The 27,747-nt window shown below is 39.9% G+C and overlaps 1 protein-coding gene across 1 annotated transcript in view; it reads right to left on the reverse strand.

Moving 5' to 3' along the window:
- The window catches only part of LOC132878816 (cadherin-2-like), a 246,737-nt gene that overhangs the window by 18,038 nt on the left and 200,952 nt on the right, over window positions 1-27,747 (reverse strand). The window contains exons 8-13 of the mRNA XM_060913690.1: window positions 18,846-18,983; window positions 16,474-16,659; window positions 16,004-16,257; window positions 12,394-12,536; window positions 7,711-7,944; window positions 304-537 (exon numbers count right to left, since the gene is read on the reverse strand). Of these exons, the coding sequence (XP_060769673.1) occupies window positions 304-537; window positions 7,711-7,944; window positions 12,394-12,536; window positions 16,004-16,257; window positions 16,474-16,659; window positions 18,846-18,983 (1,189 nt within the window). The remainder of the gene's footprint in view (window positions 1-303; window positions 538-7,710; window positions 7,945-12,393; window positions 12,537-16,003; window positions 16,258-16,473; window positions 16,660-18,845; window positions 18,984-27,747) is intronic.

Genomic DNA, 27,747 nt, shown 5'->3' on the forward strand with positions numbered 1-27,747 from the left:
GTTAAAGATCTAACGTGAAAAAAAAAGCATAGAGCCAATCAGGTTGCATTATGCAAATACGGGCGATGAAATTGATGTTTCGAACATTTAAATTCTCAAATCTTCGTTTAAAAAAAGCGAATCTGTTTTCAATGATAATACTGCCATCTGTGATCTGCTACAGTTGACAGTATAAATAAATAAATAAATAAATAAATAAAGATGAGGTAAACGAAATGAAATAAAACATGTTCAAGAAAATACCAGAAATAAGTAACATCATCTACTATATTCCTGATCTCTCCGTCATGTCTTTCCACTCACTGAGGAGGGTGATGATGCAGAGCAGGATGGCAATGATGGCACCCGTGCCCAGTCCGGCAGCCACAAGGAACTCCTGATCCGTACAGTCTCCATTCTGATCACACTGACACACTTTCACACGCAGGTAGGACGTGTTGGACATGGGTAGGTTGCCTGAGTCTGTGATGTAGATCGGGATCTCATAGATGCCTCTCTCTAGGACGCTGATCTTCAGGCTCAGTTGAGCGTTTTCACCTGAAACAATGGAAATGTAGTTGGTCAGAAAAGCAAACAATTATTCCTCGGACCAATCATATCGTGTGCTTTGTATGATTCCCTTTCTCAAAAATTTACTTCCGACCTGAATTTAGTTCCTGTGTACTGCTTGAGTCAAAAAAAAACTGTGGTTTCATTTTGTCCTGTCATACTCTGTATTGTAGAGCTTGACAAAGGCTTGCCAAAGTAACCCCAAGCCCATGTAGTTCTATCAGCTATAGATGAATGATGGTTCTTGATGCGGTGCTGCCTGAGGGATCGGAGATCACGGGCGCTCAGACTACATCCACAAACACCAGTTAAAACTTTACTGTGCGAAAAGGAAGCCTTATGTTACTGTAACTGTGTCCAGAAGCACTATCAACTTGTCTGGGCTCAGAGGCATCTGGGATGGACCATCACACAGTGGAAACATGTATTGTGGTCAGATGAATCAGTATTCCAGGTCTTTTTTGTAAGAAATGGATGCCATGTGCTCCGGACCAAAGACTAAAAGGATCATCCAGACTGTTACCAGGAACAAGTCCAAAAGCCAGGGTGTGTCATGGTATGGGGTTGTGTCAGTGCCCTTGGCAAAGGTAAGTTACACTTCTGTGATGAAACATTCATGCAGAAAAGTACACTGAGATTTTGGAGCAACATATACTGCCTTCAAGACAACATCTTTTCCAGGGAGATTTCAACAAGACCATATTCTGCACATATTCCAAAGGTGAAGAAGAGGATGTGTCCCCTCTGTCCCCAATAGAGAATGTGTGGAGACTTTTGAAACAACAAGATCAACTGTGAGCTACTGCTCGTTTACGTATCCCTCCGCTCTCGCTTATATCAGAATGCGAGCAATCAAAGGAATAGAACACTTATTATGAATGTTGACTTGAACAAATAATTAACCCTGAAACAAGTAAGTAAAGAGCAGTGTCTCTCCTCAGGGATTTCAAATAGCATCCTGGTAAACTGTCATTTTGAAATACAACCCCAATTCCAAAAAAGTTGGGACAAAGTACAAATTGTAAATAAAAACGGAATGCAATAATTTACAAATCTCAAAAACTGATATTGTATTCACAAAAGAACAAAGACAACATATCAAATGTCGAAACTGAGACATTTTGAAATTTCATGCCAAATATTGGCTCATTTGAAATTTCATGATGGCAACACATCTCAAAAAAGTTGGGACAGGGGCAATAAGAGGCTGGAAAAGTTAAAGGTACAAAAACGGAACAGCTGGAGGACCAAATTGCAACTCATTAGGTCAATTGGCAATAGGTCATTAACATGACTGGGTATAAAAAGAGCATCTTGGAGTGACAGCGGTTCTCAGAAGCAAAGATGGGAAGATGATCACCAATCCCCCTAATTCTGCGCCGACAAATAGTGGAGCAATATCAGAAAGGAGTTCGACAGTGTAAAATTGCAAAGAGTTTGAATATATCATCATCTACAGTGCATAATATCATCAAAAGATTCAGAGAATCTGGAAGAATCTCTGTGCGTAAGGGTCAAGGCTGGAAAACCATTCTGGGTGCCCATGATCTTCGGGCCCTTAGACGGCACTGCATCACATACAGGCATGCTTCTGTATTGGAAATCACAAAATGGGCTCAGGAATATTTCCAGAGAACATTATCTGTGAACACAATTCACCATGCCATCCGCCGTTGCCAGCTAAAACTCTATAGTTCAAAGAAGAAGCCGTATCTAAACATGATCCAGAAGCGCAGACATCTTCTCTGGGCCAAGGCTCATTTAAAATGGACTGTGGCAAAGTGGAAAACTGTTCTGTGGTCAGACGAATCAAAATTTGAAGTTCTTTATGGAAATCAGGGACGCCGTGTCATTCGGACTAAAGAGGAGAAGGACGACCCAAGTTGTTATCAGTGCTCAGTTCAGAAGCCTGCATCTCTGATGGTATGGGGTTGCATTAGTGCGTGTGGCATGGGCAGCTTACACATCTGGAAAGACACCATCAATGCTGAAAGGTATATCCAGGTTCTAGAGCAAAATATGCTCCCATCCAGACGACGTCTCTTTCAGGGAAGACCTTGCATTTTCCAACATGACAATGCCAAACCACATACTGCATCAATTACAGCATCATGGCTGCGTAGAAGAAGGGTCCGGGTACTGAACTGGCCAGGCTGCAGTCCAGATCTTTCACCCATAGAAAACATTTGGCGCATCATAAAACGGAAGATACGACAAAAAAGACCTAAGACAGTTGAGCAACTAGAATCCTACATTAGACAAGAATGGGTTAACATTCCTATCCCTAAACTTGAGCAACTTGTCTCCTCAGTCCCCAGACGTTTACAGACTGTTGTAAAGAGAAAAGGGGATGTCTCACAGTGGGAAACATGGCCTTGTCCCAACTTTTTTGAGATGTGTTGTTGTCATGACATTTAAAATCACCTAATTTTTCCCTTGAAATGATACATTTTCTCAGTTTAAACATTTGATATGTCATCTATGTTCTATTCTGAATAAAATATGGAATTTTGAAACTTCCACATCATTGCATTCCGTTTTTATTTACAATTTGTACTTTGTCCCAACTTTTTTGGAATCGGGGTTGTAGTATTTTATTTCTTGAAATAGCGTCAAAATCCATGCTACGTGTTTCGTAAATAGATTCAGTCAGTAAACAGGAAGTCGATGTGCGACATACTTGAAAATGGAATACACGGTATAGAACCCCAAGCTGAAGCTCGGTACCAAATATCAAGCAGGTGTGATTTGCAGTTGCTGAGAAAAGTACAGTAAAAGTACAGACAATACAAATCATTGTTTTCAGTTTTAATTTCAGTTTCAACATACCATCCCAACTTCTTATGATTCAGGGTCATACCGGTATATACAGTACTGTGCAAAAGTCTTAGCTCCCCCCCTTATTTTTTTCATACAAACTTTGTTATAAAATAGAAATCTATGACTTCTACATGATCGAGTCAGTACAAAAACATCTTAGAGTCCAACAGTTCGTTATTCTCCCAGCACAAACTTAAATGTTACAGGAAATAAAAGGTTGTATCTGAGCAGCGTATTACACAAGAGCCCACTTTTCAGATGAAAAAAGAAAACACAATGAAGGCTACTGGGTTTTGGTGCAAAACGAAGACGCGAGTGTGACAGTCAAAATGTCCAGAAGAACTGTGGCTGGTTCTGTAAGATGCACTCACTGTACCTCAGACTACTTTTTTTCTTTAAGCAAAGGGTCGTCTCACACCAAATATTGACTTTATTTCATTTATTATGGCTTACTGCTTACTCTTTATAGTATTTTTTTTAATGTTAAAACATTTCATTTTATTATTTTTAAGCCATTTTTGGTCTACAGCATTTCTTTACATGTGCCTAAGACTTTTGTACATCACTGTATATTCACATATATATATATATATACATGCACACACACACATATATATATGCATATATATTCAACCCATTTCCATCCATTGGTTTCCTACAGGAAGTGATTTTCCTTTAATTAATCGCACATCTGATAGCGTAACTGATGAGTAATTAGGCAGGAAAGTCTGAAGGGCTTGTGTCAGAGCAGAAGGCTATGAATGTAGAGGAATACATGTGTAATGCATAAAGGATCAGTGACAGGCGGATTAATTGCCAAGCTGTTTTATCCCTAAACTGCATTATTGGGAGATATTCGGTGGATTAATAAGCTGGAAATCTAAATCCTTTGCTCCACTCAGAGCTGCAGAAATGTCACCGTTTGATGATAAATCAGTCAAATCTGTTTTTTAGACACTATACAGAGAAGTCACGGCAAAAAAGGAAAGCGCTTTGTGCTCTCTGACCAGCTTCTGAATTTCTGAATTAGTTTTTGTCCAGTCTGTTCTCTTGCGTGGCATTGAGCGTCTGTCTTTGTGCTCTGTTCTCCAATCGGGCCATCTGTCCTCATTAGGCTGAGATCAGCTTTCCAAAAAAAAAACCAAACCAAAAAAAAAAAAAACACTTCAGTATTCACATCAAGAGAATGCTACTCTTCTAAACACGTTGTTGTCTCAGATATCTCAGTGTTGAGTAAGATTCACAACCCTGAAAGACCTCACCTAGTTTTTTTTTTTTTAACAGAACAATTAAAGTCAAACCTGTTGACCTTATTTTATCATTTATTTCACAGTTCTCTTTTCTTCTTCTTCTAAGAAGAAGCTAGCAGTGCTGGTGCAAACTGTTACTCTCACTCAGGATCTTTCTACTTTATTTTTCTTCTTCTTCCCCTAATGTTTTTTTTTGGGACGCAACCAATCATCACCAAATTTCACATGAAGAACACATCTGGGCTGAATTACGCTGCTTTGACTTTTGGTGCTGATCTAGATCACTGATCTGGAATCTCATCTCATCTCATTATCTCTAGCCGCTTTATCCTGTTCTACAGGGTCGCAGGCAAGCTGGAGCCTATCCCAGCTGACTACGGGTGAAAGGCGGGGTACACCCTGGACAAGTCGCCAGGTCATCACAGGGCTGACACATAGACACAGACAACCATTCACACTCACATTCACACCTACGGTCAATTTAGAGTCACCAGTTAACCTAACCTGCATGTCTTTGGACTGTGGGGGAAACCGGAGCACCCGGAGGAAACCCACGCGGACACGGGGAGAACATGCAAACTCCGCACAGAAAGGCCCTCGCCGGCCACGGGGCTCAAACCCGGACCTTCTTGCTGTGAGGCGACAGCACTAACCACTACACTACCGTGCCGCCCTGATCCGGAATGATCCATGAAAAATGGGATTTTTATTATCACTTATTTTTTATGATTTTTTCAATCAGGATTTTTTTTTTTTACAGGGTGGCAGGTGCAACTTTTCCTCACTAAGCGTCATTTTCAATCTCTTACAGTTACGGACCTATAAGTTACAGTGACCAGACGTCCTGGTTTGTAAGAGCTAGCGCAAATTACCATGACTTTAGTCACAGTCTCTATTTAGTTATTACCTCGCCTGGGACAGAGTCCACCAGGGGGTGAGGTATTGTTTTCAGCGGGGTTTGTTTGTTTGTTTGTTAGTTAATGATGTTACGGGAAAACGGCTGGACCAGTCTTCATGAAACTTGGGCACTGGTCTCAAATAGAACCTCCAACATTTTGGGGGTCAGCCAGTCAAGGTCAAGGTTTTTGTGGCTACTACTTCATATAGAGGTGGTAGCCACTATGTCATCATGCTGTAAGAATGTAAGAGTGTAACAATCACACAGTACGGTGTGTTCTGATTGGCTGAGAGCAGCAGAGAATCAGAACCAATAAAATTTTATTGGCCAAGTATGTTCACACACAAGGTCAAAATCAAGGTCAAGGTCACCAAAAAGGTCAAAATTGTTTTTTCACGATATCTTCCTTCATATTCATCATAAGTGCTGGGCGAGGTTTGTTTTGCCTGGCAACACTTGTTATTATTATATTAATATACTCGAACAGTCGAGTCTATAGTATGCCTATATCATCATTTATTCTATCCACATTCACTGGATATGAGCAATCGCGCGCTCTGATTGGCTACTCTACTACTAGGCTATCAGCTCATATACTGTGAGCAGAGAAAAACAAAATGGCAGAGCGTGTTGCTGAACCAACCGAGGACGAAATAAAAACTCTACTTGAAAACAAAACCCCCAAAAATACAAAAAAAAGTGCAACAAAATATGGAATAAAAGTATCTGATGGTAAGAACGTATCTTTTTTAAAATTTCTCAAGAATTATTATTATCGCATTTTTCACAAATTGCTCCTGTCATTTCACCAGTTTATTCCTGTTACAGGTCAGAATTGTAGGTCAGGTGGAATTTTTCAACCTCGCTTAGAATTTTTAACCCAGTTCATTAGGGAGACTTACGATATTTAGGGTTAGGTTTAGGGTTAGGATTTGGGAAGACTGTATTTTAAACTACTTGATGACATAATAAGACTGGACTCATTAATAGATTCAAAATATATATCACTTTTTCCATTACAAGTGTTGATGGTCTAGTGGTTAAGGTGGTGGGTTAAGAATCAGAAGGTTGTAAGTTCAAATCCTGGTTAAGTATGAAAAAAGATGTTAAAAAAATGCTACTTAGGTAGACAAATGTACAAGCGGAAATACTTGTTAGAAGAGAGAAAAGAAGCTTGTTTGTATGGTACTCAATAGACATTGTCCCAAAGCAGCTTTACAGAATCTGAATGAGCCAATTTTATCCCCAGTAAACAAGCCCATGGTGATGGTAGCAAGGAAAAACTCCCCCAGACAACACGAGGAAGAAACCTCGAGAGGAACCAGACCCAAAAGGGAACCCATCCTCACCTGGACGACAACAACAGACAGCGTGACTATAACATTAACAGTTTTAACATGAAGTCAGTTTCGTTGATGTTATAACTCTTCATTAATGAAAACCTGAGTGCAAAACTGCCCATGACAACTGCAGTCCCAAAGTTAGCAAGTCAACTGTAGTCCTCAGCCATAAAAGCATTACTGTAAGTGTCCAGAGTGTCCTCCAAGTGTGACTTTCAACTGTCCATATGGGGCCGTCCTCCACAGGAGCGATGTGATGGGAAATCCCTTTAAAGAATTTTAGATAAACTAAAATTTTACCGAGGTTGGAAATTATGAACTAGGTTAAACATTTTAACCCAGGTAAAAAAAAAAAAAAACCTAGGTTGAATTTTATTTTAGTTTTTTTTTTACCTGTAACATTAACATTCTTCATCTTTAAGCATCAAAATGTGTTGATTTTTTTCAGACTGGTTCAAAAGCTCAAAAAAGTTTGAAAATTACAGAACTGAAATGTCCAAGGAAAAATAAAACATTAAATTCGACATTAAATAAATGTCGAAAGCTATTCTATACCTCGGCACGACAGCAAGATGGCACTTTCTACAAAAAAAAAAAAAACACTAAAGTCAATTCATGCAGCCATGGATAGGTTTTTAAGAAGTCCGACTAAGCGGATATGATTTGTCGGATGTTTTGTATAAAGTTTTTTTGCAAAAAATAAAAATAAAAATGTTCTGTTTCTCAAAATCCAGTGAATGTGGATAGAGTAAAACAAGTATTCCTTTCAATCTCGTCGTACATGGCTTATAGCCAACTCACTATCAGTAAATAGTGCTAATAAGGGTGTGTGTGTGTGTGTGTGTGTGCTCACCATTGAGGCGTGTGAGAGTCCAGTTCCTCCTGATGTCACTGGGCCGAAGAGGCAGCTCGAAGGCGAAGGGTCCAGCGTTGGGGTTCAGGTCTCCATCCAGAGCCGTGATGTTGATCCCACTGGTTTCGGGTTTCTCACACATCTCGGCCTCAGGAGGGTACACATGAGGAGCGTTATCATTAATGTCACGCAGCAGGATCTGTAGGGTGCCTGTCCCACTGGCTGGAGGAATGCCTGCACAAACACAAAATAAAACACACATGTACACATTTATAGATAGGCGTATCAGACGCTCGCTGGCTGTGCTGTGAAAATTGTCCATGCAGACGTTCATCTAAGTTTCCAAATCTGTCATTGCTTAACTCGAATATTTTCTATCATGAATATGCTCATTAAAAAGCTTATAATTTCTGCTTTCCAAAGAAATTCATCAGGTTAAGATCTGTTCAGTAGTTTGGGAGTAACGGCAGGTTGAAGTCGGTAAAACAGAGTAAAAACTCTGCTTGCGGGACGTTGGGAAACTGCCGGTGCGTTTCTTTTTGAGTTATAGTAAAGCTGTCAGGCTCTCTTTCTCTTTTGATTGGTTTCTGACTGGATTACTCGTGAATATCAATCAGATAACTTTTTTTGGGATGTTCTCTTGCTCTCACTGTTTCTGATGAAGGATTTGGCAAAATTTTCCATCTGATAGTCTTGATGTTATGATTCATGGGAGGCTTTGAAGTGAGTTGTCATAGCTTTACCTACTTATTTTTTCAAATCAAAGTCCATCCGTCCATTATCCGTAACCGCTTATCCTGTGCAGGGTCGCAGGCAAGCTGGAGCCTATCCCAGCTGACTATGGGCGAGAGGCGGGGTACACCCTGGACAAGTCGCCAGGTCATCACAGGACTGACACAGAGAGACAAACAACCATTCACACCTACGGTCAATTTAGAGCCACCAATTAACCTAACCTGCATGTCTTTGGACTATGGGGGAAACTGGAGCACCCAGAGGAAACCCACACAGACACAAGGAGAACAAGCAAACTCCACACAGAAAGGCCCTCGCCATCAGCCACTGGGCTCAAACCCAGAACCTTCTTTCTGGGAGGCGACAGTGCTAACCACTACACCACCATGCCACCCTCAAATCAAACTGATTCATGTAAATAAATAACTAGCTTAGAATACAACTGTAGTTGTTTTGATGAAAAATATTGAGATCTTAGAAGTCGGGATGATATTTTAAAAAAACGGAAGTCCGAAACGCAAGAGTCAATTTCACTTCAGTTAATGTGAATTGTTTATTGGATGTGGATCAGACCGGTTTTTTGAGGTTTGCCTTGAAAGCTGTGAATATTATCATTTATATTCTTTCATATAAACACTAGTAGGCCCTACTTTTGAGAAATACAAAATATAAAGAGCACAAACAGTATGTTAGAAATATTTTTTTATTACTTTTTTATTGAGTGCACCGATTGAACATTTTTACCCAATCAGCATAATTAATAGTACTGAAATACTAATTTGCATAATCTGTTTTTACAAATTTTTCAAATTTTGTATTCAGTATCCAACCATCTACAGTGGTGCTTGAATGTTTGAGAACCCTTTAGAATTTTCTATATTTCTGCATAAATATGACCTAAAGCATCATCAGATTTCCACACAAGTCCTAAAAGTAGATAAAGAGAACCCAGTTCAAAAAATGAGACAAAATATTTTACTTGGTCATTTATTTATTGAGGAAAATGATCCAATATTACACATCTGTGAGTGGCAAAAGTATGTGAACCTTTGCTTTCAGTATCTGGTGTGACCCCCTTGTGCAGCAATAACTGCAACTAAACGTTTGCGGTAACTGTTGATCAGTCCTGCACACCGGCTTGGAGGAATTTTAGCCCGTTCCTCCGTACAGAACAGCTTCAACTCTGGGATGTTGGTGGGTTTCCTCACATGAACTGCTCACTTCAGGTCCTTCCACAACATTTCCATTGGATTAAGGTCAGGACTTTGACTTGGTCATTCCAAAACATTAACTTTATTCTTCTTTAACCATTCTTTGGTAGAACGACTTGTGTGCTTAGGGTCGTTGTCTTGCTGCATGACCCACCTTCTCTTGAGATTCAGTTCATGGACAGATGTCCTGACATTTTCCTTTCAAATTCGCTGGTATAATTCAGAATTCATTTTTCCATCAATGACGGCAAGCCGTCCTGGCCCAGATGCAGCAAAACAGGCCCAAACCATGATACTACCACCACCATGTTTCACAGATGGGATAAGGTTCTTATGCTGGAATGCAGTGTTTTCCTTTCTCCAAACATAGCACTTCTCATTTAAACCAAAAAGTTCTATTTTGGTCTCATCTGTCCACAAAGCTTTTTTCCAATAGCCTTCTGGCTTGTCCACGTGATCTTTAGCAAACTGCAGACGAGCAGCAATGTTCTTTTTGGAGAGCAGTGGCTTTCTCCTTGCAACCCTGCCATGCACACCACTGTTGTTCAGTGTTCTCCTGATGAACATTAACATTAGCCAATGTGAGAGAGGCCTTCGGTTGCTTAGAAGTTACTCTGAGGTTCTGGGGACCTCGCCGACTATTACACGCCTTGCTCTTGGAGTGATCTTTGTTGGTCGACCACTCCTGGGGAAGGTAACAATGTTCTTGAATTTCCTCCATTTGTACACAGTCTGTCTGACTGTGGATTGGTGGAGTCCAAACTCTTTAGAGATGGTTTTGTCACCTTTTCCAGCCTGATAAGCATCAACAACACTTTTTCTGAGATCCTCAGAAATCTCCTTTGTTCGTGCCATGATACACTTCCACAAACACGTGTTGTGAAGATCAGACTTTGATAGATCCCTGTTCTTTAAATAAAACAGGGTGCCCACTCACACCTGATTGTCATCCCATTGATTGAAAACACCTGACTCTAATTTCACCTTCAAATTACCTGCTAATCCTAGAGGTTCACATACTTTTGCCAATCACAGATATGTAATATTGGATCATTTTCCTCAATAAATAAATGACCAAGTCTAATATTTTTTGTCTCATTTGTTTAACTGGGTTCTCTTTATCTACTTTTAGGACTTGTGTGAAAATCTGATGATGTTTTAGGTCATATTTATGCAGAAATATAGAAAATCCTAAAGGGTTCACAAACTTTCAAGCACCACTGTGTATGTTTTATATATATATATATATATATATATATATATATATATATATATATATATATATATATATGTATATTTTTTTTTTCCGATAGAGCTGCTGGTGATACGTACAACATATTAAAGCAGCCTGAGAACTTGTGCAGTCAGAAGCTCTTGCTATTAAAGCGACAGAGAAACAGAAAGAAAGCCACAGTGCCTGGCAAACATCACACCATCTCTAAATACAAATCTTTTTCTGGAAGAGGCTTTGTCATTACTGGCCTCAGCTCGGCTCCTAATGCTGCCAGTGAACCAAACAGCGCTTTGTTTACAAAGTGAGCCGTTTGTTTTCCTGACTGAAATGAATAAATCACTGGAGAGTTACAATGAACTCGTTTGACATGGAGGTGATTCTGAATACTGTAACTTAAGCACTGAAAAATCCCAGCATGCACTGAGCACTGGCCAATGTTCATCACTCGGGTTTCAATCCTTTCTGATCTGGATGATCTGGACGCCCAATCCGCAGTGGCGTTCTTATAACTGCCTGGAAATGGAGGTCACGAGTGCAGTAATGGAGAACTTGCCCAAAGCTGTGATTCTTCCCAGAGAGGTCATGCGAACTCATCAGTGGCACGCTGTAGCATTTACCCACATGTGCGTTGCTAAAAAAGTGAACGAATCCACAGGGTGCATGCTAAGGCTTTCACCTTGCTTAAGGTGTCTCTGTCGCTGGTGCTAAATATGGCGCTGCTCTCGCACCTCCTGGGTGAGAAACCTGAGAACACCTCTGATGTGCAGAGGAGAAGAGCATGTTAGCATGAGCAGTATGTCTGGGCAGAGCTCGAGGGCTCCGCATCGCCCTTGTTTTTCACCACGGGTAAATATTTCACCTGAAAAAAACAAGCCACCAGTCAGAGTGAGTCATGAGAGATAAAATAATTACACGTAGCGGTTCGGATGAGCTGTCGCGAAAGTGGTTCGAGTCAAGCTGACAGACCTGATGAATCATCCATCAATGAGGAAATGTGAGGAAGAAGAAGAGAGGAGGTTTTAAAGAGAGCCTGGAATCAAATCTGCCTTTGTCTCGTCTTTTTTTTTTTTAAACAATGTTAGTTTATGTTCCTGCTGATATGTTGTATGATTCATGAGTTTCAGTCATTTAAAAGACTTTATTGTTATTCTGAAATATCTCTGTTAAAATAGAGGGACTTTTTTTCTGCATCTATATTAACTGTATGTGTGGGTTTGGGTTTGGTAAAAAAAAAAACAAGGAATGCAGGAAAAAATATGTAGTTTTAATCAACATCTTTTCATTTTTTTTTTAAAATCTCTTTATTGCTTAAGTGTTTCATCCAATGAAAACACAACATTATGTTCTGGCATGAGGCCATATTTAATGACAGACTGTTTAATAATAGTTTTTTTATTTTATTTTATCTAGTTATTACCCTTTAGTTTTTTGTTGCTCAGTGGTATTATTTTTAAATGCAGCAGGAACACAGTAATAATTCTCCAAGCCATGTTTCAAACTTACCGTTATCAGTGGCGAGGAATGTTGCGTTGTACAGGTTATTCTTTACATACTGAGACTCTCGGTCCAGAACAGCAACGGTAGTGATGCGTCCATTGTTTGGGTCAATCCTTAGCCAATCAGCCGGGTCTAAGAGTTTTGAATATCTAAGACAGAAAGAATATTTTAACTGATGTTAGTTCTACTTGAAAAGTAAACACTTTGGTGTAAGGTCCTACATTGAATTTGTAATAGTTCCCACAGCAGGATGAACCAAAGAATGCTTTAGGTTGCAAGATTGTTTAATACCTTTTATAATTTCAAGCAAATTCCATGCAAGAAGGTTACATATTAACCCATGTCCAAGTACATCCAACCAACAAATTAAGGATTTCCATGTCCGAAAAAATATTAAGAATTTCCAAACAAATTAAGAATTTCCATATCCAAAAAACAAATTAAGAATTTCCAAACAAATTAAGAATTTCCATATCGAACTGACAAATGAAGAATTTCCAAACAAATGAAGAATTTTCATATCCGACTGACTAATTAAGAATTTCTATATTCATCCAATAAACTAAGAATTTCCAAACAAATTAAGAATTTCCATATCCAAAAAACAAATTAAGAATTTCCAAACAAATTAAGAATTTCCATATCCAAAAAACAAATTAAGAATTTCCAAACAAATCAAGAATTTCCATATCCGACTAACAAATGAAGAATTTCCAAACAAATTAAGAATTTCCATATCCAACTGACAAATTAATTTCCATATCCGGCTGACAAATTAAGAATTTCCAAACAAATTAAGAATTTGCATATCCAACTGACAAATTAAGAATTTCCAAGCAAATTAAGAATGTGCATATCTGACGGACAAATTAAGAATTTCCAAACAAAATAAGAATTTCCATATCTGACTGACATAAAGAATTTCTATAGTCAACCAACAAATTAAGAATTTCCAAACAAATTAAGAATTTCCACATCTGACCGACAAATTAAGAATTTCCAACAAAATTAAGAATTTCCATATCTGACTGACAAATTAAGAATTTCCAAACAAAATAAGAATTTCCATATCTGAATTAAAAATTAAGAATTTCCATATCCAACTGACAAATTAAGAATTTCTATATTCATCCAATAACTAAGAATTTCCAAACAAATTAAGAATTTCCATATCCAAAAAAACAAATTAAGAATTTCCAAACAAATGAAGAATTTCCATATCCAACCGACAAATTAAGAATTTCCAAACAAATGAAGAATTTCCATATGGGTCCGTGTACTTTTTCGTTCATTCATTATTCTATTTTGGAAGTCACATGAGAAATGAAAAAGGACTTGTTTATGAATTTTTACACTTGTGTATGACTTGTGAAATGGAATCCAGAGCCATGTTTTGATGTATTTTTAGTTATTGAAAATGAGTCATTGAACAGCAGAAAAAGGGAAAAAGCAATTTTGAAAAATGCCGTTCTGAATTGCGTTTTAGTTTATTTAGAACTTAGGTTTTGGGTGACCTGGAAGCATAAGCTTGTGGGCGGGTTGGGAGCGTTATGGTTTGTTTATTCTCATCCGCATGACATGGCGTCTTTGGAGGCATATTCCCACGGTTCAGAAAAAAATAGCAAAGTCCCACTGCTCAGTTTTACCATGGGCGTCAGGGCGGAAAAATGGCAAAGTCCCACTGCCTAGTGTTACCATGGGCATCAGGCGTTAAAACAGCAAAGTCCCAACTTTCGGTTTTACCAGGGGCCAGTGCAACTTGGAGGCCCGCGAGGCAGGAGGTTTTTAATCCGCCCCTGGGTTGGGGTGGGCTTTAGTGTGGGTGCCCATGCCCTACTGGTGCGCCAGGTTAGGGTCCCGAGCGGGGTGGAGCGGAAGTCGCTGCGGGGTCAAGGGAGAGCGTGCCGTGGGTGGGTGGGAGGGAGTCATTTATTTATTTAATTGAATACTCCCTGCGTCAGTGGCTCTCATTAAGGCACGGAGCAGAGTTCGCCTCGGGGGGAAATAACGTCCCCTGGCTGGGAGCTGACGGGCCCTGGCAGCACAGCTTCGTTGGGGTAGAGGGCGGAGGTCTCTGGCTGGCGAGTTTGGGGAGGCTGGGACCTCCCCCGCGTGGGTTTCGAGCGTCCAAAGTCGGGCTGGAGCCGCTGAAAGAAACGAAACCTAAGCAGAGCGCCGCGGCTCGCCTCAGGGCGAATGACATCCCGAGGCGCGGGGCTAGCCGGCCCTGGCAGCGCTGGTTCGTTGGGGGAGAGGGCAGAGGTCTCTGGCTGGCAAGTTTGGGGAGGCTGGGACCTCCCCTGCCCGAGCTACGAGCATCCAAAGTCGGGCTGGAGCCGCCGATGGAAAAACGAAACTGAAGCCGAGCACCATGGCTCTTCGTCCCGAGGCACGGGGCTAGCCGCATATGGAGGCATATGAAATTCAATAAAGGAATAAATGAATATTACAAAATAAGAAAACGATCAGAAACGTTGTCCACTTTTCTAATACTACTATTTGATGATGGCAATACATTTCGAAAACAAAATAGAGCCATTTCTGCTTGTATTGTTTTAAATAAAACACCAAGCTGCACCCTTTTTTAAATTTCATCTTTCATTCCAAAATAGAATAATGAATGAACGAAAAAGCACACGGACCCATATCCAACCGACAAATTAATTTCCATTTCCAACTGACAAATTAAGAATTCCCCAACAAATTAAGAATTTCCATATCCGACTGACAAATTAAGAATTTCCAAACAAATGAAGAATTTCCATATCCAACAAACAAATTAACAATTACCATATCCAACCAAAATTAAGAATTTTCAAACAAATTAAGAATTTCCTTATAGCCTCGGTCACAACCGGCCGTACGTGCTCCTACGGCCGGTCTACGTGCAAAAAACGCAAGAAACGCACGGAGGGCGCGCGTGAAACGCACGGAGGGCGTGCGTGTGACGTGCTGATTTTCGAGCCGTAGACTGGCCGCAGAGGTTCTTTGTCATGTCAAACAAACTCTACGGGCGCTTACGTTTTTTTCAGGTTGCAAGACAAGCTTACGGCCAATGCACGTCTTTCTCCATGAACAAAAGAAACGCAGCGATTTGGGAAACGCCAAAAATTGCACGGCCAAAAAATCGTACGTCCGGTTGTGACCTAGGCTTATGTGACAAGTTCAGAATTTCCATATCCAAAAAAGAAATTCAGAATTTACAACAAATAAATTACAAATTTCAAGATCCAAACAGAGAATTAAGTTTCTAAGTTCAACCAAGAAGTTAGAAGTTTCCACTAGCAACCAACAAGTTCATACGGTAGTTTCCACATACAACCAATAAATCAGTGCAAAGTATTTGTGCACCAAGACAAGAGGTACTCATGTTATCTTAGACAAAAACATGTTTCTCAAGGGTTCATTGGACAGATTGCATTCTGGTTTCTAAAGGGATTCTATTTGGAATTTTTAAGGATTTTTTCAGAAAAGTAAACCTATCCTCAATTGTGCAAGACATAATGCAGGTTATTAGTGATTCTCTTCTTGAAGACCACAATGAACTGTAAGTAAACCTTGAACATTCCCATAATCTTACCATCTCAACTTATTTTACCACTAGCAGCACTTGTACCTGATGGTCTGCTGCATGAAACGGTCTGGGTCCTGGGCTACAAACGTGGTGAGCGCCGACTCAGCTGGCATGCCCTCATCCAGCCGAATAAGTCTGGGATTGGGCTCGAAGTAAGGGCTCTCATTGACGTCAATGACGCGGACGGAGACAGTGGCAGTGGACTGGCGTGGAAGGTGGATGCCTCGCTCTAGTGGGAACTCGTTCATCACCACTACGGTGAGCACAAACGTCCGAGTTGTCTCGTAGTCGATGGGCTGTTTGGGGGGAGGGGATGTCTCAATTTAAGACAACAGATTATCAACATTTTTGGAAGTTTTATATGTTTCTAGAAAAAAGAAAGATATGGGAGACTTTTTAAGACTTTACAAAGCTGGACAGTATAATGTCTATAACACTAAAAGAAGGATCACAGCAACAGGAGCTTTACGCAAAAGAAGCTTTGGAAATGGATTCTATATATTTCTGCTAACCTTGACGACGGTCACCAGTCCCTCGTTGGTGGTGGGGTCAGTGGGGACAGAGAAGCGTCCAGTGGGATCTCCACCTGTGATCTTATACACTGCATTCCATGCTGGTGTGTTGGGCTGGTCTTTATCTGTCACCGTCAGATTGGCCACAATCACATTCACACGGTTTTCTGGCACCTCACCGTAGAACTGCAAAAAGCATGAAAGCGTTAAAAAAAATGCAATGAAGCAATATTTCACTCCATAGCACTACCACTCATTCAGTCATTTTGGTTGATGTGGAGCTTAATCCAGTAACACTCAGCACAAGGCAGGAAAACCCCCTGATTGGGATTACCAGGCCATCATACACATCACATTCACCACTTCACCAACCGCCAAGTTTTGGGAGGTGGGAGGAACCTGGAGAACCTGTAGGAAGTTTGTGAAACTCCGCAAGATCTCAAGATCAAATCCCAGCTTTGAAGCGGCAACTTTACCCGCCGCCATGAGATATTATTGAACGAACAATAAATTTTGGCATTGCTTCCATTTTTCCAACACATAATCACTTCCCAACATCTCAGATGTGCTTTACAAACGAAAATTTAATCGACATTATGAAACCCAATGATGTTATCATGCTGAAATACTTCCTCTGCATGCTAGGGAATGTGAGATACTCTGTAGGTAATTGAATCAGACACGTTTAGAAAACGTGATTTGCGTTATTCCAAGTGAGTGAGTGAGAGAGAGAGAGAGAGAGAGAGAGAGAGAGAGAGACTAGATCGAATAGAAGCCAGTCTGACAGCTTTCTGCTCCAAGGTGGCGAGACAGCCCTTAATACCTCTGCTGATTAAACAAAACCCAGAGGTACTGTTTTTGAAGTCCTCATTAATATCTAAAAAACTGGCTGTCAAATGCAACCAGGTTCTCCTTCAAATATACCTGGCTGTTTCACAGCTTTAAAAACAATAAGAAATGTCCTTCCTTCCTTCTTTCCTTCCTTCCAGCACTATTTGGGTTCCATGAAACACACTCGTGCTTCTTCTTTTCTTCTTGTTTTATACAAGTAGATATTGAATAGAGCGGCTTGGTAATAATGTACCTGTCTTCAAAGAGAAACATAAGAGAACGATGGCGCGCTAATAGTAGTCGGAATAATGGCATGCAAAAGTTTGTGGCCCCCCACCATTTCAGGATTACTGACTGTACATTTATAACAGTTATTCCACGAAATCAAGTCGTACATGAGCTGATAGCTGACTGGTCACGTAGCACTGAGTTGGCTATAAGCCATGTATGATGAGATTGAGTGGAATAACCGTTTTATTCTATCCACATTCACTGGATTTTGAGAAACGGAGTATTTTTATTTTTTGCAAATTCAATAAATAAAAACTTTATACAAAATGTTGATACAGTTCTGCTTAGAATGTAAACAAACCGGCAAAATGACAGGAGCAATTTGTGAAAAATGCAATAATAATAATTCTTGAAAAATTAAAAAAAAAAAAACGTTCTTACCATCATATACTTTTATTCCATATTTTGTTCCTTTTTTGTATTTTTTATGGTTTTGTTTTAAAGTAGAGTTTTTATTTCATCCTCGGTTGGTTCAATAACATGCTCCGCCATTTTCTTTTTCTCCTTTAGGGTTTTTTGGCGGTTGGCAAACCAACTTAAAGGTGCATTACCGCCACCGACTGGGCTGGATTGTGGAACAGGAGATATTGGAAGGAAAAAAAAACCTATATTCTTTTAGTTATTTCTGTTTCTTTTAAATACTTGATCATTTTTGAGGTTATGTTTTCGAGTAGAGTTTTTATTTCGTCCTCGGTTGGTTCAGCAACACACTCTGCCATTTTGTTTTTCTCTACTCACGGTATAAGAGTTAATATCCTAGTAGTCAAGTAGCCAATCAGAGCACACGATTGCTCATATCTGGTGAACGTGGATAGAATAAATTTAATGATTCATCTAAAAATGAAAATGGGTTCGAAAAGCAAGTGAAAACAGAAAATCTTTGGTGGCCAAACCTGATTTGAAGTAGATGATGTGTAATCATGTGAGTTACAGAATCAGAGATGACTTTATGCTAAAGGAATGGAGGACCTACAACTTATCATTAAATTACAATCATAAAGGAAGACGCAAACTTTTGAACTGATTATCATGTTGCTTTTTTTTTCCACTGTGAATATCCCATAATACACATATTAGACCTTTATGCTCCTTATAATAATGAATGAACATTTAATAAACAAAATTAAACACTAACACCGTCCTGATACATCTTTGTATTATTACAATCATTTTTGCATTATTCCCTGAAAAGCGTTTCGAACATTTCATCAAGATGAAAACAGAAGTGAATAGAAGGGAGTTTGACTTACAGCGTCGTTGGTGAATTCCGGTGGATTGTCGTTGACGTCGGTCACCCTGATGACGGCTGTGGCGGTGTTGGAAAGGCCATACATCGGGTTCCCCTCCATATCGGTGGCCTGGATGATCAGCGTGTACTGAGGAACTTTCTGGAAAGAGAAACGAAAAAATCAGTCTGGGAAATATTAGAGATTCCTGCTGCTTATTTATGTGGCGGTCAACTGAATCCTGGCAATGAGCTAAAAAATAAATAAATAAATAAATAAATAAATAAGGCAAATAAAATTTTTAAAAAATGTCATTTTTTGTTCCGTCAACTACTTGATATACTTTGGAATTTTTTTTTTTAACTATTTACAGTACACAGCTCAACATTAACTTTTTAATCCACTTGTCTTGACCATAACCTTTTTATTCCTATGTGCTTACAAGTTCAGTGAAAGGAAAGTGATTAACAACAGTTTATCAAAAAGCAGGTATAGTTATGATAATCGTTATGCTTTAATGATTTATAATTTTTCTGGCACAATAAAAATAAACTATCCAGTGCCCCATTATGGTGCGTCTATTGTTCTAACCCATGACCTGATCTGCAGTTTTAAGAGTTAGACTCACCCAAATTCAAAGCTTCGAAAGGAAATAAAGTTACATCTTGATTAATCCAGTAAAACTTGAAGTATAAATTAATATAAAGAAACGAAAACGAGTTGGACGTGATAAGGGGGACACAATCACGTTGTGAATAAAAACGAACCGTAAGTGAGTTCGGCACTGTCGGAAAATTCCCCCGAAATATTTTACCACATTTGTGGTGGTTAATGTGAACCATATAAAGGAAAAATACAATAAACAGTCCGAATGAAATGAAGATTCACAACAGATATTTATTTTATTGAGGTGTTTGATCGCCATTTCTCCGATTTCTCATCTCATCTCATCTCATTATCTCTATTTTTGATCTTATCAGCAAACACAATCTTGATTTTTTGCTTCTAACTGAAACATGGCTGGCTCAAGCAAAGAGTGCTACCACCCTTATTGAAGCAGCTCCCCCAAATTTTAATTTCATGAATGCTACCCGACATGGGAAAGGTGGAGGGATCGCAAATATATTCAAAGCCTCTTTTCAATGTAAACAATCCTCACTTGGTGATTTTAAATCCTTTGAACACTTATGTGCACTTGTTACATGCTCTCCTAACATAGTTATTAACTATTTACAGGCCTCCGAGACATTCAGCCAAAGTTTTTCTGGAAGAGTTTGGTGAACTGTTGTCAGTCATGAGAGTTTGACCGTCTTATTATATCTGGGGATTTTAACTTGCATGTAGATAATACTGATAACACTTATGCCAGAGAACTACTTGCACTTATTGACAACTTCAACCTAGTACAACATGTACAGGGGCCGACCCACTCTCGTGGTCATACCCTTGACCTCATTATCGCAAAGGGTCTTACTGTTTCTAATACTGTTGTTGACCTGGCCTTATCTGATCATTTCTGTGTTTTCTCTGATGTTTCTATGTCCCCTCACATTCAGAACAGCTCAATGACTATGGGTAGGAGAGTCATAAACGACAACACGTGTTCTCTTTGAGCAAGCTCTCTCTCGGATCTCAACCAAAATGTCAGACTCTGTAGATGATTTACTGGAAATTTTTAATTCAAATATGACCCAAATTATGGATGACATTGCTCCATTCAAAATCAAAAGAGTCAATGACAAGCAGAAAGCACCATGGAAGCAATACCCAGCTGTTAAATTGCTAAAGAGAGAATGTAGAAAGACTGAAAGAAAATGGCGCAAATCTAAACTTCACATCCATTATCAAATCCATAAAGAGATGCTTTGTAAATATAATTATGAAATTCGTAAAGCAAGACAGTCTTTCTTCTCCAACATCATCAACAGGAATATGAACAATGCCCACGTGCTATTTTCAACAGTAGAGAAGCTAACTAATCACCCCCCACAATTAATACCTGAACTTCTCATCTCATCTCATCATCTCTAGCCGCTTTATCCTGTTCTACAGGGTCGCAGGCAAGCTGGAGCCTATCCCAGCTGACTACGGGCGAAAGGCGGGGTACACCCTGGACAAGTCGCCAGGTCATCACAGGGCTGACACATAGACACAGACAACCATTCACACTCACATTCACACCTACGGTCAATTTAGTCACCAGTTAACCTAACCTGCATGTCTTTGGACTGTGGGGGAAACCGGAGCACCCGGAGGAAACCCACACGGACAGAACATGCAAACTCCACACAGAAAGGCCCTCGCCGGCCACGGGGCTCGAACCCGGACCTTCTTGCTGTGAGGCAACAGCGCTAACCACTACACCACCGTGCCGCCCTAATACCTGAACTTCTCTCAGTTAATAAATGCAATGAGTTTGCATCCTTCTTCAAAGGTAAAATTGATAAAATACAGCAGAATATTGCTCATAATATATCTCAGTTGCAAATAATTGAAAAGCTGCAATCACCAGTGACACAGACAGACAACTTCAACACAATGTCAGAATTTTGTTTAATTGATTACGAGACTCTTGAAAAAACTGTACAAAATCTCAGTTCCTCAACATCTGAATTGGACATTCTGCCCACCAACTTTTTTAAGTCTGTTCTTCACCTCATAATTACAGATGTGCTTCAGATCATAAATACATCCTTAGAGACTGGCATTGTTCCTGTGTCCCTGAAAAAAGCCATTGTAAAGCCCCTACTTAAAAAGAATAATCTGGATGCTTCAGTATTAAACAACTACAGGCCAATATCAAATCTACCATTCATCGGGAAAATCCTTGAAAAAATTGTCTTCAATCAATTAACTGCCTTCTTGATATCAAACAGCTGTTTTGATAACTTTCAGTCAGGATTTCGTGCCAATCACAGCACTGAAACAGCGCTGATTAAAGTTATAAATGACATACGTCTTAATACTGATGCAGGCAAAACATCGGTCCTGGTGTTACTGGACCTCAGTGCAGCTTTTGATACTGTTGATCACAACATACTGCTATATCGACTTGAACACTGGGTTGGGTTGACTGGTAAAGTTATCAATTGGTTAAAATCATACTTAAAATATAGAAGCTTCTTTGGTACCATGGGAAATTGTACCTCAACATCAATGTCCTTGACCTGTGGTGTCCCCCAGGGGTCGATTCTTGGACCATTACTATTCAACCTTTATATGCTCCCACTTGGACAAATTATCTAGAACAACTCAATTTTGTATCACTGCTATGCAGATGACACCCACATTTATTTTGCTCTATCACCTAATGATTATGCCCCCCTTGAATGTCTCTACCAGTGTATCGATCAAATCAACAACTGGATGTCACAAAATTTTCTTCAGCTGAACACAGATAAAACAGAAGTAATTCTATTTGGGAAAAAAGATGAAAGACTCAGGATTACCACTATTCTTGACACAAAGGGGATTAAAACAAAATATATGGTTAAAAATCTTGGTGTTTTCATTGACAGCGAGCTAAACTTTGACAGTCACATGAAAGCAATCACTAAAACGGCATTTTATCACCTAAAAAACATTTCCAAACTAAGAGGACTTATGTCAAAAAATGATCTGGAAAAACTTATACATGCCTTCATCTCTAGTAGGGTTGACTACTGCAATGGCCTTTTCACAGGCCTGCCAAAAAAGACCATCAAACGACTTCAGGTGATTCAAAATGCAGCGGCTAGGGTTCTCACACGAACAAAAAGAACAGAGCACATTACTCCAATTCTAAGGTCCCTTCACTGGCTTCCAGTAAGCTACAGAATTGACTTTAAAGCATTGCTGCTGGTATACAAATCTCTAAATGGTACAGGGCCCAATTACCTCTCTGATATGTTGCAGCGGCCTAACCCAATCAGATCTACCAGATCAAAACAGCAAAATGTACTGGTAAAACCTGTTGTTAAAACAAAGTGTGGTGAAGCAGCTTTTAGCTACTATGCAGTGCAGCTATGGAACCAACTGCCAGAGGACATCAAAAATGCTCCTGCTGTTGGCAGCTTCAAATCTAGATTAAAGACCAAGCTGTTTTCAGATGCTTTCTGCTAACTGATTAATATTGTTATCTTTACATATTTTAAACTTTCTTAACTTTTACAGTCTCTGCATGTTTTAAACTTTACTTAACTTTTATTCTATTTTATTCTGCTGTTTTTTTACTGAACTTTTACTTCATTGTATTATTTTATTTCTACTATTGTTTAATTCTTATTTTTCTTCCCCATTTATTTTATGTAATTTTATTTTCTATTGTTTACTGTTTTGCTTTTACTTCTGTAAAGCTGGAGCCTATCCCAGCTGACTACAGGCGAAAGGCAGGGTACACCCTGGACAAGTCGCCAGGTCATCACAGGGCTGACACATAGACACAGACAACCATTCACACTCACATTCACACCTACGGTCAATTTAGAGTCACCAGTTAACCTAACCTGCATGTCTTTGGACTGTGGGGGAAACCGGAGCACCCGGAGGAAACCCACGCGGACACGGGGAGAACATGCAAACTCCGCACAGAAAGGCCCTCGCTGGCCACGGGGCTTGAACCCGGACCTTCTTGCTGTGAGGCGACAGCGCTAACCACTACACCACCATGCCGCCTTCTCTGATTTCTATGAGTCTAATCATCTATAATTAGATATTACGCTGTGGTTATTTTTACACACACACCTGCTGTACTTGGCTTCCCTGGGATTTCGTAAACAATAACACGGCTGGATCACTGAGGGGATTGAACTAGTTTTGTTGGAATGTTATTGGTGTAACTCTTGAATGAGACCATCAATGACGGCGTAGCTCACTCCGGCTCCATCTAGCCAGAAGGAATGATCTAAAGTGGGCCACCTTATGGGCGCAATAAATGTTGCAAGCTATATACAGAAGCGAGATCCACCCTAGGAATACCAACCTATTTGCCAGAAAGAATCCAAAACTGTGAGGAATTGACAGAGAAGAAGTGATTTTTGTTGAACTGCTCACTCATTAAGGCTTAATGAGTCCATAACTTCATTAATAATTAAAATTAAGCAAATCTGGGTAGAAGTTATATGCACCCTAGGTATCCCTACCTTAATGCCAGAAAGAATCAAAATCGGTGAAGAATTGAGGGAGAAGAAGCGATTTGTGTGGAAACTGCTTGTTAGGGATTGATTAATTACTCCATATCTTCGTTATTAATTGCAATTATGCAAATTTTGGTAGAAGCTATCGATATGCACCCCAGGCAGACCGACCTTCCTGCCAAAAAGAATAAAAATCAGTGAAGAATTAAGAGAGAAGAAGGGATTTTTGTGAAACGTAGACGACACTGGATGGATGACAGACAACACGATGGCATAAACTCATCACCTATCAGCTGGATGAGCTAATAATGACTATAAAAATGGTGATTTTTGATAAATATTCAACACGTCCCGTCTGAAAGACAGATGTGGATTTGACTTGTCCAGACCAAACATTCGGTTGTCCTGGACAGTCAGACTACCATTAATGTCAAGTCCATTTTCATCTCTTGTTCCTCCGAAGCTCATGTTGATGAAAGTTTATAAATGAAGTCAGTCTAAAGTTTTCAAGACGTCTAAAACCTTCCGAGCTAAGTCTGAGATCCTCACGTTGAGAACGTCACGTTTTTGATGAAGTTGTTGGAAATGGAAATTATCCCACTCAATTCCATTTGTAATCAGATCCGGGCTTTTAAAAATGTCTGTGATGCTCGTGCATTGCAGAATGAAATCACTTTAAATGATTTTAAAATGCTATCAATGTACTTATGGATGAGACACACACACATTTCAGTTGAGGAAAGCATCACCAAAATTGTGAAGCATCTTGTGAAGGTTTTTCCACATAGAACTCACCACATATTTATCAGAGAGATAATTAACTTGACTGCATTAAAAGTTCATCTCTCAGGCGTGCATGTTTCCCCTCCCCCGCCAGAAATGTATGTAAATAATTTAGACTGATATATTACATTTATATTGCAGTGCTTTCGTTTGCTTGGTTCTGAAATGCCAGCTTCCAGTCTGAGTCATAACATCATAATAATTACATGTTTGCATTACATTTCTTTTTTTTTCTTTCGATGACTTTTTGCTCCTTATTAAACCTCCTCCTCACTCGCATAGTCGGATTTGTTTCCAATGAACGCCACTGAGAGTTGCGAGGCTGAGAGTTTCGGTGCCTCATTTGTGTTTCGATTTCCACACATTTTCAAGAGTATAGCGTATTCTCAAACTCTATACCCTTTTATTTTCTGACCATAGAGAGAGATCAATGAGTCCATCTCACTCCTGCACTCCTAGAGTGAAGCTGCTGCGCTAATCATTATATTTAATACCCCATTAACATCCTGCAAGGCCTCTGTCAATAACATGTGGTGGGCGGCGGACAGCGTTACTCCATATCACAGTCCGGCTTCATTAATAGCCCGGCTGCATACATTACCAAGGATATGGAGCGGAATAGATTGACCAAGGGCATCCCTTATTAGCATTTTACCATCTATTTATTTTATTTCAGTTTTATTTCTATCTGGAAGGCACTTTAATTAAACGGGCCTCCAACAACTGGAGGTCACACATGTTTTCACACTCTGTCAACACACAGCCACATATATATACAGTGGTGCTTGAAAGTTTGTGAACCCTTTAGAATGTTCTATATTTCTGCATAAATATGACCTAAAACATCATCAGATTTTCACACAAGTCCTAAAAGTAGATAAAGAGAATCCAGCTAAACAAATGAGACAAAGATATTATACTTGGTCATTTATTTATTGAGGAAAATGATCTAATATTACATATCTGTGAGTGGCAAAAGTATGTGAATCTTTGCTTTCAGTATCTGGTGTGACCCCCTTGTGCAGCAATAACTGCAACTAAACGTTTGCGGTAACTGTTGATCAGTCCTGCACACCGGCTTGGAGGAATTTTAGCCCATTCCTCCATACAGAACAGCTTCAACTCTGGGATGTTGGTGGGTTTCCTCACATGAACTGCTTGCTTCAGGTCCTTCCACAACATTTCCATTGGATTAAGGTCAGGACTTTGACTTGGCCATTCCAAAACATTAACTTTATTCTTCTTTAACCATTCTTTGGTAGAATGACTTGTGTGCTTAGGGTCGTTGTCTTGCTGCATGACCCACCTTCTCTTGAGATTCAGTTCATGGACAGATGTCCTGACATTTTCCTTTCGAATTCGCTGGTATAATTCAGAATTCATTGTTCCATCAATGATGGCAAGCTGTCCTGGCCCAGATGCAGCAAAACAGGCCCAAACCATGATACTACCACCACCATGTTTCACAGATGGGATAAGGTTCTTATGCTGGAATGCAGCTTTTTCCTTTCTCCAAACATAACGCTTCTTATTCAAACCAAAAAGTTCTATTTTGGTCTCATCCGTCCTCCAATAGCCTTCTGGCTTGTCCACGTGATCTTTAGCAAACTGAAGACAAGCAGCAATGTTCTTTTTGGAGAGCAGTGGCTTTCTCCTTGCAACCCTGCCATGCACACCATTGTTGTTCAGTGTTCTCCTGATGGTGGACTCATGAACATTAACATTAGCCAATGTGAGAGAGGCCTTCAGTTGCTTAGAAGTTACCCTGGGGTCCTTTGTGACCTCACCGACTATTACACACCTTGCTCTTGGAGTGATCTTTGTTGGTCGACCGCTCCTGGGGAAGGTAACAATGGTCTTGAATTTCCTCCATTTGTACACAATCTGTCTGACTGTGGATTGGTGGAGTCCAAACTCTTTAGAGATGATTTTGTAACCTTTTCCAGCCTGATGAACATCAACAACGCTTTTTCTGAGGTCCTCAGAAATCTCCTTTGTTCGTGCCATTATACACTTCCACAAACGTGTTGTGAAGATCAGACTTTGATAGATCCCTGTTCTTTAAATAAAACAGGGTGCCCACTCACACCTGATTGTCATCCCATTGATTGAAAACACCTGACTCTAATTTCCCCTTCAAATTAACTGCTAATCCTAGGGGTTCACATACTTTTGCCAATCACAGATGTGTAATATTGGATCATTTTCCTCAATAAATAAATTACCAAGTATAATATTTTTGTCTCATTTGTTTAACTGGGTTCTCTTTATCTACTTTTAGGACTTGTGTGAAAATCTGATGATGTTTTAGGTCATATTTATGCAGAAATATAGAAAATTCTAAAGGGTTCACAAACTTTCAAGCACCACTGTATACACACATATCTACAGCACTGTGCAAAATATCGTGTCTTAGTCTTATAGGTTTCTATTTTGTGGCTTCTACATTATCGAGTCAAAACATTACAAAAACATTCGTGTTCCCAAACGTTCGTTCATTTTCCAGCACAAAATTAAATGTTACAGAAAAAAAAAATGTGTGACAGTCAAAGTGTCCAGAAGAACTGTGGCTGGTTCAGTAACATGCTCAGTAAAACCTACAGCTCATTTCCGCATAAAACTGCACTCCCTGGACCTCAGACTACTGTTTTTTTTTTTTAAGCAAAAGCTCGTCTCATCTCATCTCATTATCTCTAGCCGCTTTATCCTGTTCTACAGGGTCGCAGGCAAGCTGGAGCCTATCCCAGCTGACTACGGGCGAAAGGCGGGGTACACCCTGGACAAGTCGCCAGGTCATCACAGGGCTGACACATAGACACAGACAACCATTCACACTCACATTCACACCTACAGTCAATTTAGAGCCACCAGTTAACCTAACCTGCATGTCTTTGGACTGTGGGGGAAACCGGAGCACCCGGAGGAAACCCACGCGGACACGGGGAGAACATGCAAACTCCGCACAGAAAGGCCCTCGCTGGCCACGGGGCTCGAGCCCAGGACCTTCTTGCTGTGAGGCGACAGCACTA

The sequence above is a fragment of the Neoarius graeffei genome, chromosome 1 (assembly GCF_027579695.1).
Source record: "Neoarius graeffei isolate fNeoGra1 chromosome 1, fNeoGra1.pri, whole genome shotgun sequence".
Classification (NCBI taxonomy): domain Eukaryota; kingdom Metazoa; phylum Chordata; class Actinopteri; order Siluriformes; family Ariidae; genus Neoarius; species Neoarius graeffei.